The sequence below is a fragment of the Achroia grisella genome, unplaced genomic scaffold (assembly GCF_030625045.1).
Source record: "Achroia grisella isolate CSIRO2021 unplaced genomic scaffold, CSIRO_AGI_Agris_v1 utg853, whole genome shotgun sequence".
Lineage (NCBI taxonomy): Eukaryota > Metazoa > Arthropoda > Insecta > Lepidoptera > Pyralidae > Achroia > Achroia grisella.
In genome coordinates this window covers 1,914,752-1,929,717 of record NW_026713043.1, presented here as the reverse complement: position 1 = coordinate 1,929,717, position 14,966 = coordinate 1,914,752, and the positions used below count along the sequence as shown (strand labels likewise).

The window sequence follows — 14,966 nt, the reverse complement described above, 5'->3', positions numbered from 1 at the left end:
GTTTGTTTCTCACCATCATAGAGTTTAAAAATAATCACGTCATCATGTAACACGGGTGTTCACATCACACACACAAACACCCTTGGATATTTTTTCTTGCAAAAGTAGGATCGAAAGGGATTTTTGACATTTCATTTGTACTGGTTTATTTAAAGTCTATACCAATTATCAGCTCTATGCAAATTTTGGCTAAGTTATTATTTTTTTTGGTCTATTTTGACTGGATTATCTGCCATTTCAGAAAATTAAGATGTTATGCCTCTTACACTGTCATTTTACGAACTATTCGCACCATATAACCCAAACGCAGGTTATAAAGAAAACTGCTTAGCGGCAAAAGTTAGTGATACTGAGGATCATCCACGTAGTTGCCTTTATTTTTATTTATTTATTTACTAGCCACTAGCCCTGGCTTCGCCCGGGTGTAAATGTGTTACACATATAAACCTTCCTCTATCTGTAAAAAAAACCGCTTCAAAATCCGTTGCGTAGTTTCAAAGATTTAAGCATACATAGGGTCGGACAGACAGCGACAGGGACTTAGTTTTATACTATGTAATGATTTGCTTCAGTACTATACCATACTGTATACTCTTTGTAAATTCTGGTAGATAATAAAATCAATGAAACTACATGTATTACAGATTTTCATTTATTTCAGTGATTACTGCATTACATAATTAATAATAACATACGATACCTTAGCCTATTGATTCTAAAAAAATCATTTCCAATATCACCCTTACCTAGTTATTAAATTTTGGATTAATCCATTAAAAATGACAAGTTTAACCTTAGCTTACTATAAAACACAAAAGTTGAATGAAACAGAGTGTTATATAAACGCTAGGTATTAAAACGTTAAATATTAAACTATGTTTCTTTCAACTTATTCATCCACGAAATAAATTCATTTCAGCGAGAACAATACTCATATGACAAGGAAATCTTTGGTTTCATATAACTTAACATAAAAATGGAACAAATATAGATAATAATAATAATAATAATAGAAAACTTAATGAATTAAGGGCCAACAAAGGAATGCCTTGAAAATTGCCCGAAACTTAGATTAAAACTTTTACGGTTAAGAGAAAAACTTCGCCGTTCAAAAAACTCGCAAGTACAATATCTTATATTATTTACTAAACCATTTTTAAATAAACCATTACCTTCCGTTTTATATATATCTAAGGTTAATTCTCTGAATTGCAATTTTATTATATAGATTAACAATCAACTTTGATTCTTGTTTTCTTATTAAGTAATTCTACTCATTATTAACTATGTTCTATTAATATAACTATTTACTCCTAGAGAGGGTAGACGAAATGAAGAAATTAGAGGTGTAGGAAGATATGAGTTAAATTATAATACTATGATAGATATAGATAGATGAGATGAAGATTCTAATGATGATAAAGATGTAGATAATATTATAAAAGTACGTATAATAAATTGACGTGAATTCTCTTGTTATATATTTAGTTAGGTGGTTCGTAAAAGCTGCTGGTACGCTTACATTGATCCTGTATAAGTAGTAATTATTGTCGCCTTTAACATTGTTTAATTATACGAGAATGATGCTCAGCAATTTCCGACTAACGACAATGAGTGAAGCATCTAAATAAACTGGAAGTATTCACAGCCAGAATGATTTTCCATACTTCATGTCTAGATATGGTAAGGGGAAGGTATTTATTAAAGATTTAGAGATTTTAGTTTAAAGTTAGCTTTTAAATTTAATCTATAATTATCTACAGTGCATAAGTTTTAACATTTCTATTTTAATCAAAATTAGGATTAAAGGCAATCCTTTTAAATGGAATGTTAGATTAATAGAACTACTCGGCTGAACATACAAAAACTTTTCCAAGTTCAATCATTAGATTAGAAAATCGAACGATTTCAGAAAGTATTACCTTCGAATACGAGAAAAAGTTTCTGTGTTCCAGACCTAGAAATCTTAGATATAATTTAGAAGAAGTTTATTTGGAAACTACGATAGGTCGCGTTAATAAGTAAACTTTGAAAGTCTTAGGTATTTTTTTTTTCAATTTATATTTGAATTATACTAAGCTAATCAAGTGCTAAATTTAAAGTCGTAGTTGATAGATTCTAATTAATATATTATTTATGTTTAAGCCAAGATTAAAAAAGAGTAAAACAAGATTATTTAGGTACAAATGGAATCTGCTATATGGGAAATAAATGTGTAAATTACTTGGTTTCAACGGATAGTGACAAAATTATGATATTAAAACTGGCTTATAGAAGGGAAATCGCTAAAGAGTTACTTTATATAGAAGCATTACTAGATAATGGCACTGCGGAATGTACCTGTGTTTATAAAAAAGTATCCTAAATCAGCTTAACAATTACGTTTGTTTCGAACAAGATTATGTCGCATTTAATCTTTTAAGTTACCTTACATTTATACTTCTTTGTTACTATGTTTAACACCATCTCCTTATATACCTCACACCTCACCTCAACTCCTTTTATTGCCAAATTTATTCTCCTCGAACATTCTAACTCCGTGATCCAGCAAATACATGTTAAGTTGTGATTAGCAATTTACCCTATAGTTTAAATTATCTTTAGTTAAATACGAAGATTCGTGAGCTCAAGGAATCTCCACATTTAATATTATCGTTACCATTTTACCTTCTAGACTAGATTTCGCCAGCGAAGTTGATCTCTTACAAAGTTTTTATATCAAAACAAAAACTACATAATACTGTTTAAAAGTTCACACCAAACCAACCAAGTTAGCTTCACTTGATCGAGCACAAATCAGTTGGTTTACCCAAGAATCCACTTCAACTCCATACAAAAAGATGGAAGAGGAAGTTGCTTTGATTTGTATGGAACTGTATGGGTTCTTCCGCACACGATACACTCTTAAATTTTATGTTTTAAACGGTAATTTTCAAGGCATCACTTTCACCATGCAACATATATTAATATTTCTTAAGTAAAACAAATAATATATTTAGGTTGTCAACATACGTTTTTGAAATTAGATTAATTTACACTGTTTTTTTATTTTACCGCGTTCGCTAATTACTTTCCCAGTTACCTCTACCGATAGATTCATGACCGAACGTTTCTATTACTAGAAATACAAAATTTAACGTATTTACAACCATTTTTTTACCTTTTAACAGAACATTCATAAGTACATCCTTGCGTCGCGCACAGTCAAAATGTACATTTCTTTACAATGTTATAGAATTATAAGGACTAGATTTATTTTGTTTGGGAACGAATACTACATAACATAAATAAACTAAACGATTAAGAACTTAAGCTTGGCGTTACTACATTTTAACTTCTTGATGGAGTATTAATATGTTCTTTATAGTCTGGCAGTAACATTTCATTATATAACTCGTCCAAATCATTGTTTTCCTATGCATCCTTTATCGATATATCTTGAGCATTACCAATTGTTTCTTCTCTAATAATTTCAACCAGACACACACCCATCCCTTTAATGGAATCATGTATTTTAGAATTTGGTGATATTTTATGTTTACTTATTTTAAATGATTACATGATGATGCATTTCCCCTTTTCAGCCCATGGATTATTTTTCTTGTCTGGGGCGTGTATGAGTGGATCGTTTTTCTCATTTTCCTCTACATACTCCCGCATCCTGAAACAACAAGGTTCAATTATTATTAAAGGACAACATTTTGCTGTACATATTTCCGTCCTGGTTGTTATTGAATTTCTAAGGAGGTCGGTCTTTTTGACTTAATATAAAAAAATAGTAACATAAAAGTTGGTGCTTTTTCTCACGTCATGAAGTTATGTTTAAATAACGATAAATATATGATTTAAATAAAATACTATAATTAAACATGTAACAGAATAATAGATGATAAAATATATAGTCATTATAGAAAAGGAAACGGATCTCATAATAACGGATATAATATTCGTAAACCACACAAGATATTATAAAATTTTAAAATATAGGTACTAAATAAAACATAATTTCTTGATCTCTGATCCATTACTCCAAAATTTTACAATTTCATTAAACGTTAATATGGAATTAATGACTTAATTTTTTATGTCATGATTTAAATTCCCAATACCTTACGCTTCAACCTTTGAACTTTGCTTCTTTTTATAATTTGAGTAAATTATTTGCAGGTATAACAAAAAGCATTAAAACAAAGTTACTGCGAGTTGGATACGGAGAGAAAATCCAAACAATAAAACTGTGTGGAAAGTTTTGAATCGAATCAATTAAAGCGCGGAGTTGTTTAAAATTATTAGTCACGCTTGAAAAGTTTCAACGGCCACCTGCTAATATATCGCTCTCGCGATATTGGAAGCCAGCCTTTTTGTTAGTGATGTGCTGGATATTCGTATCCGAATCCGCAAATATCCGCGAAATAAGAGGTCTGTATTCTTATAAGTTGCTTTTGGCGCACTTTAAATATATCTTGACATTATTACTAGCTGACCCGGGCCACCGTTATCACTTATATATAAAATAGATAACATCATATTCTCAGATCTATTGAATATAGATATAAGATTTGATCAAAATTGATAATCAAGCTGTTTCGCACTTATGGCAGCTAACACTGTGACACGAGAATTTATATATTAGATATATCCCAGATATGTCAGTTGACAATTATCAAATGTACTACGCCATATAAGACTAAGAATACGAACATTTCACTGGTTGTTATGTAATAGCAAGCGATGAGTATCAATAGATCTATGTAGGTCGCAGTACTACCGGTCTAAGCACTTGACAAGAATCCAAACCCCCCAGTAAAAAAAAATTAAGCGACAAACATACCGTCAGTACCGTCGGCCAGTACGCTTAAATAGTATACATTAAATACACATGTTCATATTGCAGAAATTACTAGTTTAGTGGTATTATTAGTATACCAGTAATTGAGATGAGATTTTTTGTAATACATCAAATGACAAAATACACATCCATAATACCAATTCAGTAAAAAGGTAAAATTCCGTAACCGTACTAATGGATTTCATGATTAGTGCTAGAAAAAATACTGAAAAAGAGATTTTAAAACATTTGCATGCATAAGTAAAAGGGTCCTCGTGTGAATCTCAGAAAGCATGAATCAATAATAAAACAATTTTTCGTGTCGTATCCATATCCGTGGATATTCATTTTGAACAACCCTCGCCATCACTACTTTGGATATAAATTACATTCCATATGAGTTTTCGCTCTATAAATTTGGTACAGTACCATTGAGTTTCCTTGAATAAACGATGGGGCTGACATTTACGCTATTAAAGAGTTCCCTTCGAATGGATTTGAAGTTAACTTTATATTAAATCCCATAGATATTATCTTACTAGTATTACTTTTTACTAAATTTACTAATATTATAAATATTATAAATGTTTTTTACTCTTTCACCCAAAAAACTGCTAAACGAAACTTTACAGTAATATAGCTTATATATCAGCATAACACATAGGCTATAATTTTAAAAAATATTATATAAATTGAGCGAAATGTAATGATAAACATAAAGTAAGTGTGACGCAAACGAAGTTGTGTGTGTCAGCTAGTCTACTTTATTACTATAATATATGCAGTGATCAAATTCCGACTGATATCTTGTTCATCTTTTGAATGAAATAAATTTAATAACAGACTTCAAATGCGTCTAAGATATACAATCATAATAGTTTAGTGTTTATAAAATAATGGTGTTTGAAGTACAATTTAATTTAAAAATATTCAGTAACAATTAATTAATAGTCAAAATGATTAATTAATGGCTATTTGAGTAAACATATAATTAAATCCTGTAATATATTTCAGTTTAATAATTGAATAAAATGAATTTAATAAAAGATATCAGACGCGTTCAGTGTATTGATTAATTAAACGCCATTTCATAAGATATATAATTAAATGCAGTAATATATTTTAGCATAATAATTAAATGATATAAATCTAATAAAAGATATCAACCGCGTTCAGCGTTTTGATTAAGTAATTGACATTACAGTAGATAAATAATTAAGTGCAGTAACATATTTCTTTATTATAATTTAATAAATTAAATCTAATATTGATTAATTAATTGCTAATTAAGTAGATAAATAATTAAATGCAGTAACATATTTTACTATAATAATTGAATGAAATAAATCCAATAAAAGATATCAGACGCGTTCAGCGTATTGATTAATTAATTGACATTTCAGTAGATAAATAATTAAATGCGTTCAGTGTAATAATTGAATAAAATACATTCAATTAACGTATTGAATTAAATGCTATTTCATAACATATATAATTAAATGCCAACATATTTTAGCATAATAATTAAATGATATAAATCCAATAAAAGATAAATAATTAATTAATTAATTGCCATTTCAGTAGATATATAATTAAATGCAGTACTGCATATTCATATAATAATAAAATAAAATAAATTCAATAAAAGATATCAGACGAGTAATAATAAAATTGCCATTTCAAATATATAATTAAATGCCAATAAAATAATTGAATAAAATAAATCAGATATCGACGTTCAGCGTATTGATTAATTAATTGACATTTAAGTAGATAAATAATTAAATGCAGTAACATATTTCAGCATAATAATAAAATAAAATAAATCCAATAAAAGATATCAGACGCGTTCAGCGTATTGATTAATTAATTGCATTTCAATATAATTAAATGCAGTAGATAAATAATAATAAAATAAAATAAATTCAATAAAAGATATCAGACAAGTTCAGCGTATTGATTAATTAATTGACATTTCAGTAGATAAATAATTAAATGCAGTAACATAATAAATAAAATAAAATAAATCCAATAAAAGATATCAGACGCGTTCAGCGTATTGATTAATTAATTGCATTTAAGTAGATAAATAATTAAATGCAGTAACATATTTCAGCATAATAATAAAATAAAATAAATCCAATAAAAGATATCAGACGAGTTCAGCGTATTGATTAATTAATTGACATTTCAGTAGATAAATAATTAAATGCAGTAACATATTTCAGCATAATAATAAAATAAAATAAATCCAATAAAAGATATCAGACGAGTTCAGCGTATTGATTAATTAATTGACATTTCAGTAGATAAATAATTATATGCAGTAACATATTTTACTATAATAATTGAATAAAATAAATCCAATAAAAGATATCAGACGCGTTCAGCGTATTGATTAATTAATTGACATTTAAGTAGATAAATAATTAAATGCAGTAACATATTTCAGCATAATAATAAAATAAAATAAATCCAATAAAAGATATCAGACGCGTTCAGCGTATTGATTAATTAATTGCCATTTAAGTAGATAAATAATTAAATGCAGTAACATATTTTACTATAATAATTGAATAAAATAAATCCAATAAAAGATATCAGACGCGTTCAGCGTATTGATTAATTAATTGCCATTTCGTCAGATATATTGATGCGTTCTGTGAAATAAAGAATCCAGTACCCATCTGTTCGAACGGAATTGATACGTGAAAAAATTATGCGCGCTTTATTCATTTCGATGTACCTTTTATGTGTTGAAGGATGCTTGGGGATGTCACGACAGGGTGTAATAAAAAGTAAATAGCGTTTAGAGGTGCTCTTATATAGAATAAGTTGTTTCAGTATATTTCTATGCCACGTACAATAGATAAGATTATAGTAATAGAGGAGGATGAAATATTATTTTTGTATACGCCGTGGCCTTGTGGTACACCCTGATTTACATCTAAGAGGTCGTAAGTTCGATTCTGGCCGACTTCAAAGAAAAAACTGTTTGACAAACAGTTTTTTATAGATGTATATCTAATTAATACTCCGTTTAATCTAAAATTAAATAAAATTAATCCGAGAAGTGGCGGTAGGCTTAGTAACTGCCACATTCAAATATACCCAGCAAAATCTGGGCATGTCAAGTTTTACAATAGAAATAGCAATGATCTTTATACAAATAAACTTAATATAAGTATTTTTGAATAATCATATTTTTTATTCCACTCAATCGGAACTACATCATCAGAAGAACTGGCAAGAAATTCTCACCACAACATCGACAGTTAACAATGGTACCATCTACCTCACCTGGGGTAACAGCCGTGATGGTATGTTGTAATATAAAATGGGGCAATGGAGTCTAACCACTTAATATGTTGAATGTATTTTATATTTTTTTTTTATAGTTACGCCATTATTTCCATAGACTGAAGGTCCATGCCCTTTTTTGCAATTTTTTTTTATAATATGTTTTTCTATTATTTTTTTTCCACGCCTTAATTGCTCCGCGAATAATATACATTGTGGCTTCCCGCAGTTAACATTTTTTTTTGTTTTTTTTTATACTTTTCTTTTTTTGTGTTAAATATAATGTATTTTATATTTATGTATCGGAATTTAATAAGCCATGTTGTTTTGATATATATATTTTCATTATTATTGCGAACTGCGCCGACCCCAATAATGAAATAAATATATTCTTCCGTACGTCCGTTTGTCACCTAACTCCTACTTAAAAAAGGACGTAAAAGAATAAGTATTGTTTTGTTTAATTCTTTACAATACAAAGCAGAAATTCTGTTTATTATATTAATTTAAACAGTCATGAAATTGTATAGGTACATAAATATTTATCACATACTAACACCAACGGCCCTTATTATGTTAAGAACAGCATAAATGAGAAAGATAAGCGATAAAAGATATATTAAATTTTCGCCACAATATCCCATTATCGCAGTTAAGCTTGGTTTGATAAAAGACGATAAAATGACTGATTTAGCACGTTTTTATTACATTTTTATGTAACTAGAATTGCAACTAAGCTAATGACCACCTGATGGTAAGTAGTTACCGTCATAATTATCTCCTTGACTATCTTGACTACTCTGTACTTCACCATAAGTGTCGACATTGTAGTGAACTCGGCACTAAACATGTCCATATTAATCTCTTTGCCTACTCCATACTTCATTGTCAATTGTCCATATAATGGTGAACTCGACAAGTGACATGTATGCATTACTTCAACTACTTTATACTTCTTTGTCAACTGTCCACGTCGTAGTGAACTCGACACTGGACATGTCCACATTAATCCCTTGGGCTACTTCATATTTCATTGTCAACTGTCCACGTCATAGTGAAGTTGACACTAGACATACCCTCATTAATCCTTGACTACCTTGACTACTCTGTACTTCACCGTAAGTGTCGACATTGTAGTGAACTCGACACTGGACATGTCCATATTAATCCCTTTGGCTACTTCATATTTCATTGTCAACTGTCCACGTCATAGTGAAGTTGACACTAGCAATACCCTCATTAATCCTTGACTACCTTGACTACTTTGTACTTCACCATAAGTGTCGACATTGTAGTGAACTCGGCACTAAACATGTCCATATTGATTCCTTTGACTACTCCATACTTCATCAAGCATTTACATCGGGGTGAACTAGTTATTTCAATGACTACTAATATTTCAATGACAACTGTCCATCTTATGGTGCACTTGGCACTTAACATGTCCATATTAATCACTTTGACTTCATTGTCAATTGTCCATATAATGGTGAACTCGACAAGTGACACGTACACATTGATCCCTTCAACTACTGTATACTTCTTTGTCAACTGTCCACGTCGTAGTGAACTCCATACTGTACATGCTCACATTAATCCGTTTGACTACTCGATAGTACATTGTCAATTGTCCACATAATGGTGAACTCGACAATTGCCATGTCCACATAAATCCCTTCAACTACTCATTTGTCAACTGTCATAGTGAACTCGATACTGGACATGCCCACATTAATCCATTTGACTACTTCATAATTCATAGCCAACTATCTACGTCATAGTGAAGTTAAAACTAGACATACCTCATTAATTCCTTTGACTACATCATATTTCATATATTTCATTGTCGAGTATCCGCATCGTGGTGAACTGAACAATTGACATGTCCATATGAATCCCTTTGACTACTTTATACTTGTCGACTATCCACTTAGTGGTCACCACTTGACATTCATTTACATTTCGTGCTGTATATATTTATTTACTTATTCGTTTATATGATCATGTACATTATATATGTTACAAATTTAATTGTATCATAATAAAGGCGAGTACTTAAACATCGTTACGGCGTGGCATGATTTTTGTCTCTTTTATCTATTGATTTTAAAATTTCGATATTTCAATCCAATGAGCAAGGGGCGAGTCTACTGCCATCTCTTGCATCTAGTTTGATTTATTATCGGTGGTTACATCACTGGTGAATAATTCAGAAATATAAATTCTCTTTTTGCAAAGATTTTACTTTATTATCGTCAGATTCGAAATATAAATTAACACTTAAAGATATTTTTGGTGCAGCTACATTTGAAATCTCGACATGAGTTTCGTCGAAACATTTATAATTTCTCAACAAACCATTTATAATAGATAAAATTGAATAGCGTCATTAAATTAAAACAATGCCATTACCGAGTTTATTACCGATCGCGATAACCGAGTGAATTTGTCCGAATTGTAAATCGATTGCGATTCAAGCCGAGCCATTCACAACTGATTGCAATCGTACACTAATTGCTGCATTAATCAGAAATTACTGTCTACTAATTCACTGTTTAGTCATACAACTGATTAAAATCTAATCAAATCTAATTATCTTTATGCATCTATTACAGACTCATGATCTATGAAATGTACCGTCAGTTCTGAGTGCGTTCGAGCTAAGAAGAACTGACAAGACTCGGGTTATATTCTTTTCAAATGAGCCGGTATATGTTTACAAAAATACAGACTAGACATAAGCAACACTCGTTCATATATGAAATACATATTGATATTGTATGTATCTGTTTATAGCGCTTAACTAAACGGTTGAATGAATCTTAAAGAATGAATAAAGTGAAGATTGTATCCCAGGATGGATGTAGATTTTATGTCAAATATAGAATAGGCTGAATATCTGTTCATTTTTGTTTTGATCTGTAAATGAAGACGAATAAAGGAGATGAAGACGCGGATGTTTATTGTTTTTGTCATGTAAGATTAGAATTTGTTCCTGGATGTATAAGCTATTACGCGAAGATGTCTTTTAAGTAATAGAGTAATTATTACATTATCATATATATACACCGTAGATAAATTATAATTAGTAATTACACTTGTTAGAAGTGTCTGTAATGGTCCTACATGTATAAAGATAATTTTAAATTGAATTTAAAAAAAATCATACAGCGCTATAGACCCAAGCTAAGCAAAACTTGTGTTATGGGTAAAAGATTTATTTAGATACATTTTTTATCTAAATACATATAAAACACACAGATCGGTGTTTTAACATAACACAAGTTTTGTTACTTGTGTTACTTGTGTAAAAATCATACTATATACATATATAATATGTATGATTTTTACAAACAATAATACTCATGGATACAAACGTTTGTATCGTGCGAGGAATCGAACCTACAACCATCGGAAACAAATCGGTGAGTTAAACCGCTATACCACCGAGGCGAATATCACTTTGCACTAAAATATAATATTAGTTTAAAATCTAAGAAGTAAATCAGGAGGAAGAAATGAAGGATGCGTACACAAAATATGCCGTAGAATCAATATTTAGTAAAGGACGTCCAGATTTGTATAATATCAATGTTTTGGCAATACAGGCTCGGCTACCGTTGAATTATTTATATTCCAACTCGAGGAAGTCTCCTTGATAAGGTTATAGAAAACTGTCGAGGTTGTTTTGTTTATTGTTTTGCTTTTCGTTTCGAAGTGAAAATCTATAGATACCTACAGATTGTGTAGAACGACCTGCGAGGGTACCGTAATCTCATCTATTCATATTTATATAAGACTAACTGACCCCGCGAACTCCATTCCGTCTCAGAATTAAATAATATATCAAAGGTTTTTGAAGTTTAGCAATATGTAAATAATATATAAATTTATAAATGTAAGGACGTAATTTTATGTTAATGCATATAACATATATAATTTATAACATTAAAAAAATGAATTCAACAACTTATTTTTAAGAAACTTAAATAATAAGTTTTAGGAAGGCGATACCTTGTAGATAATTATTCAAAATTACATGTAATTAAAAATTGAAATTTACATTCCATATAGTTTTAATAGAGTCCATTTAAGAATTGCCCCCCTTAACTATCAAATTGCCCCCTGTGAATAAAATAAGAATAGAAAATTCTTTATTCAAATAAACTTAATTTAAGCACTTTTGAATAGTCATAACGTTTTTTTTAATCTACCGCTCATTCGGAAAGATGTCTCATCACAAGAAGAACGATCAAGAAACTTGTGTGTTGCTCTTTTAAATAATCCTGGCTTACATTTACAAATCGAAACGTGTGAATACAAACCACCAACTATCACTAATTTGTTAGGGTCATACATAAAATAAACAATAAGAATAAATCATTCGTAGTTCACGAGTATGACGGATGAGCCAGTCACTGCGCTCGACCATATTTTAGGGAGCCCAATGGCCCGGCCCATCACGCCGCCACATGTCTGGACATTTTAGTGAGCATGACTACACATTCCACTCGACCACGTCGTACGTGGACCCCACGTTGGGTAACACTGGTTTAGAGACATGACAACTTACTCTACAATAACAACGTATAAGGAGTAACACGAGTAGCATAATGTAGATATTTTATGACCTCCGTAATACTGCTATATGTATGGGTGACGCAGATAATTTTCTTTGTAACATATGTTTTGGTTGAAGCTTATTATTAGGTAGTGAAATTACAGGATAAAATTCATGACCTATGAGTCAATGGATCGATGACGTATGAGTGATATCACAGGCGTCGCATGATAACGTGATGTTAGTAGTACTGATCACGTATATAGGCAATGCTTACCTCTTTACATCAGATAGGGTTTTAGATTATACTATTAACTAGCTAGCGAGACTTCGTCCGGGTGGAATTTTATTTTATTTTTCTAAAATAAAAGTAGCCTAAATTACTCCATTTTACATCAGCTACCTGCGAAAAACAGTCCCGTCAAAATCGGTCCGGTCATTTCATTTTTATTCATATGCATGTAGTAAAAAACGGTTATTTTAATATTACAAACAGACACTCCAATTTTATTTGTATGTATAGACTGTTCCACGCGATTTCGTACGCGTTGAATTTAAGCCTCTTTATAAAAATAAAAATAAATAAAATTCCTAAATAAAAAGTACATTTAAGTTACTGTTACTAATGTTAGCTAAGTGCGACTGAAAGTCATGTTCAAATCGGTCCAGTTGTTTCAGAGAAGACACAGGCAAATTTATTTTTAAATAATATTTTTGATGTAAGTATTTTATATATTGTACTTTCATATGAATTAAGTGTAAAGCTATTAATTTGAAATTGCAAATAGATACTTCAATTTTATTTATTTTATACCAGCATAGTATGTAGATATAGTCACATAAGAAAAAAAATATTTTACTTCTTTAGATATATATATCTACGTATATCTAAGACAAAATGAGAGCGAGTGCAGAGAGCACTCCAAACCCGCGGAAGGACTTATGTCACTACTAAAGACAAACATAACGAGTACGTTAGTCTGTCTGAGGATACCGGTTTTCGAGTTTCTACTCAAATCGTTATAATTTCTATCCTGTTGGAATGGTGATGAATTTCAATAGATTGTTTGGACTGAAGACCCTTGGGGGGCCCGTTAAATTTTAGTGAAAAAAAAGTAGGTAATTCAAATAAAATAAAAAAATTATTTATTTATATAGGACACTTCTGGCTGCTTATAGATATGTGAGTATTTTTCTACAGTTTTATATACAGTCCACTACGGCTAGAACTGCTCTACGGCTTCATTTGAGAAGAACTAGCAAGGAACTGGAATTCAGCTGGTACGTTTATTAAGTTTTTTTTAATCAGTTCAAGAAAATATACCTGAATCTTTCAGTACTAACTAAATTCTTATAACCAAGCACAGGAGTGAAAGAATAAAGTTTGACGGGACGTAAAAGTTTCTAAGTGCCTGTACTTAGTAACTTTACAAAAGTTTTCATGTTACATACTTTCTTATTCGTTACGATATTGCATTTTTAGACATCTGAAACACCAAGTGCCTGAAACATCGCGTGTAAAAGTGTAAATTAGTTACAATTTTAATTTAATGTAACAATTAATAACAATCTGCAATACCAAGCGATGCCACCTACCCCATTCGGTACGTGACTTTCCTCAAGATTAGGGCAGATTAGCTTAGCATAGCCTGGAAAAACGGTGCCGCTTTCATAATACCAATAAAGGTGCGTGTGTTTGAGAAAATTAAAGGGAACTCGGCAGAACAATTTACAAGGAAAATAGGTAGAATGTATACACAGGTATACTCAAACGTAGAATATTTTTTTTTACGGCCTCGATGGTCTAGCGGTTCACACCGCTTTACTTCTGACGGTCGCGGGTTCGGTTCCTTGCACGGTGCAAACATTTGTATTCATGAGATTGTTTGTATCGGTCTGGGTGTTTTCTATGTATATTATGTATGTATTTACGAAAAATAAATTATCTATGTACTTGTAACAGTCATCTAGTTTACCCGTAACATAAGCTTTAGCTAGCTTAACTTGGGACTAGATGGCGCTGTGTGAATTGTCTTGAGATTATATATTATTATTAATAAATAAAGAAAAGGTATATTAAAAAAACACAAATGAATAAATCGAACCTACGACCATTGATAAATAAGAGTGTAAAACCAACACACCGCGACGAATCATCGAACAAATGAACGCAACGTACTCGTACCGTAAGTTTTAATTTAGGAGACAGCCCCATCACATAAAGTCGAACATAAAGTTCGTCACAGCTTCAAGACAATACATAATTATTAGGAAAGT

At 30.6% G+C, this 14,966-nt stretch overlaps 1 protein-coding gene across 1 annotated transcript in view; it reads right to left on the bottom strand.

Annotated features, from left to right (window-relative positions):
• Positions 1-645: 645 nt before the first annotated feature.
• Positions 646-14,966, bottom strand: part of LOC131852460 (guanine nucleotide-binding protein subunit gamma-e) — a 54,406-nt gene continuing 40,085 nt past the window's right edge. The window contains exon 4 of the mRNA XM_059203123.1: positions 646-3,661. Within this exon, the coding sequence (XP_059059106.1) occupies positions 3,556-3,661 (106 nt within the window). The 3' untranslated portion in view covers positions 646-3,555. The remainder of the gene's footprint in view (positions 3,662-14,966) is intronic.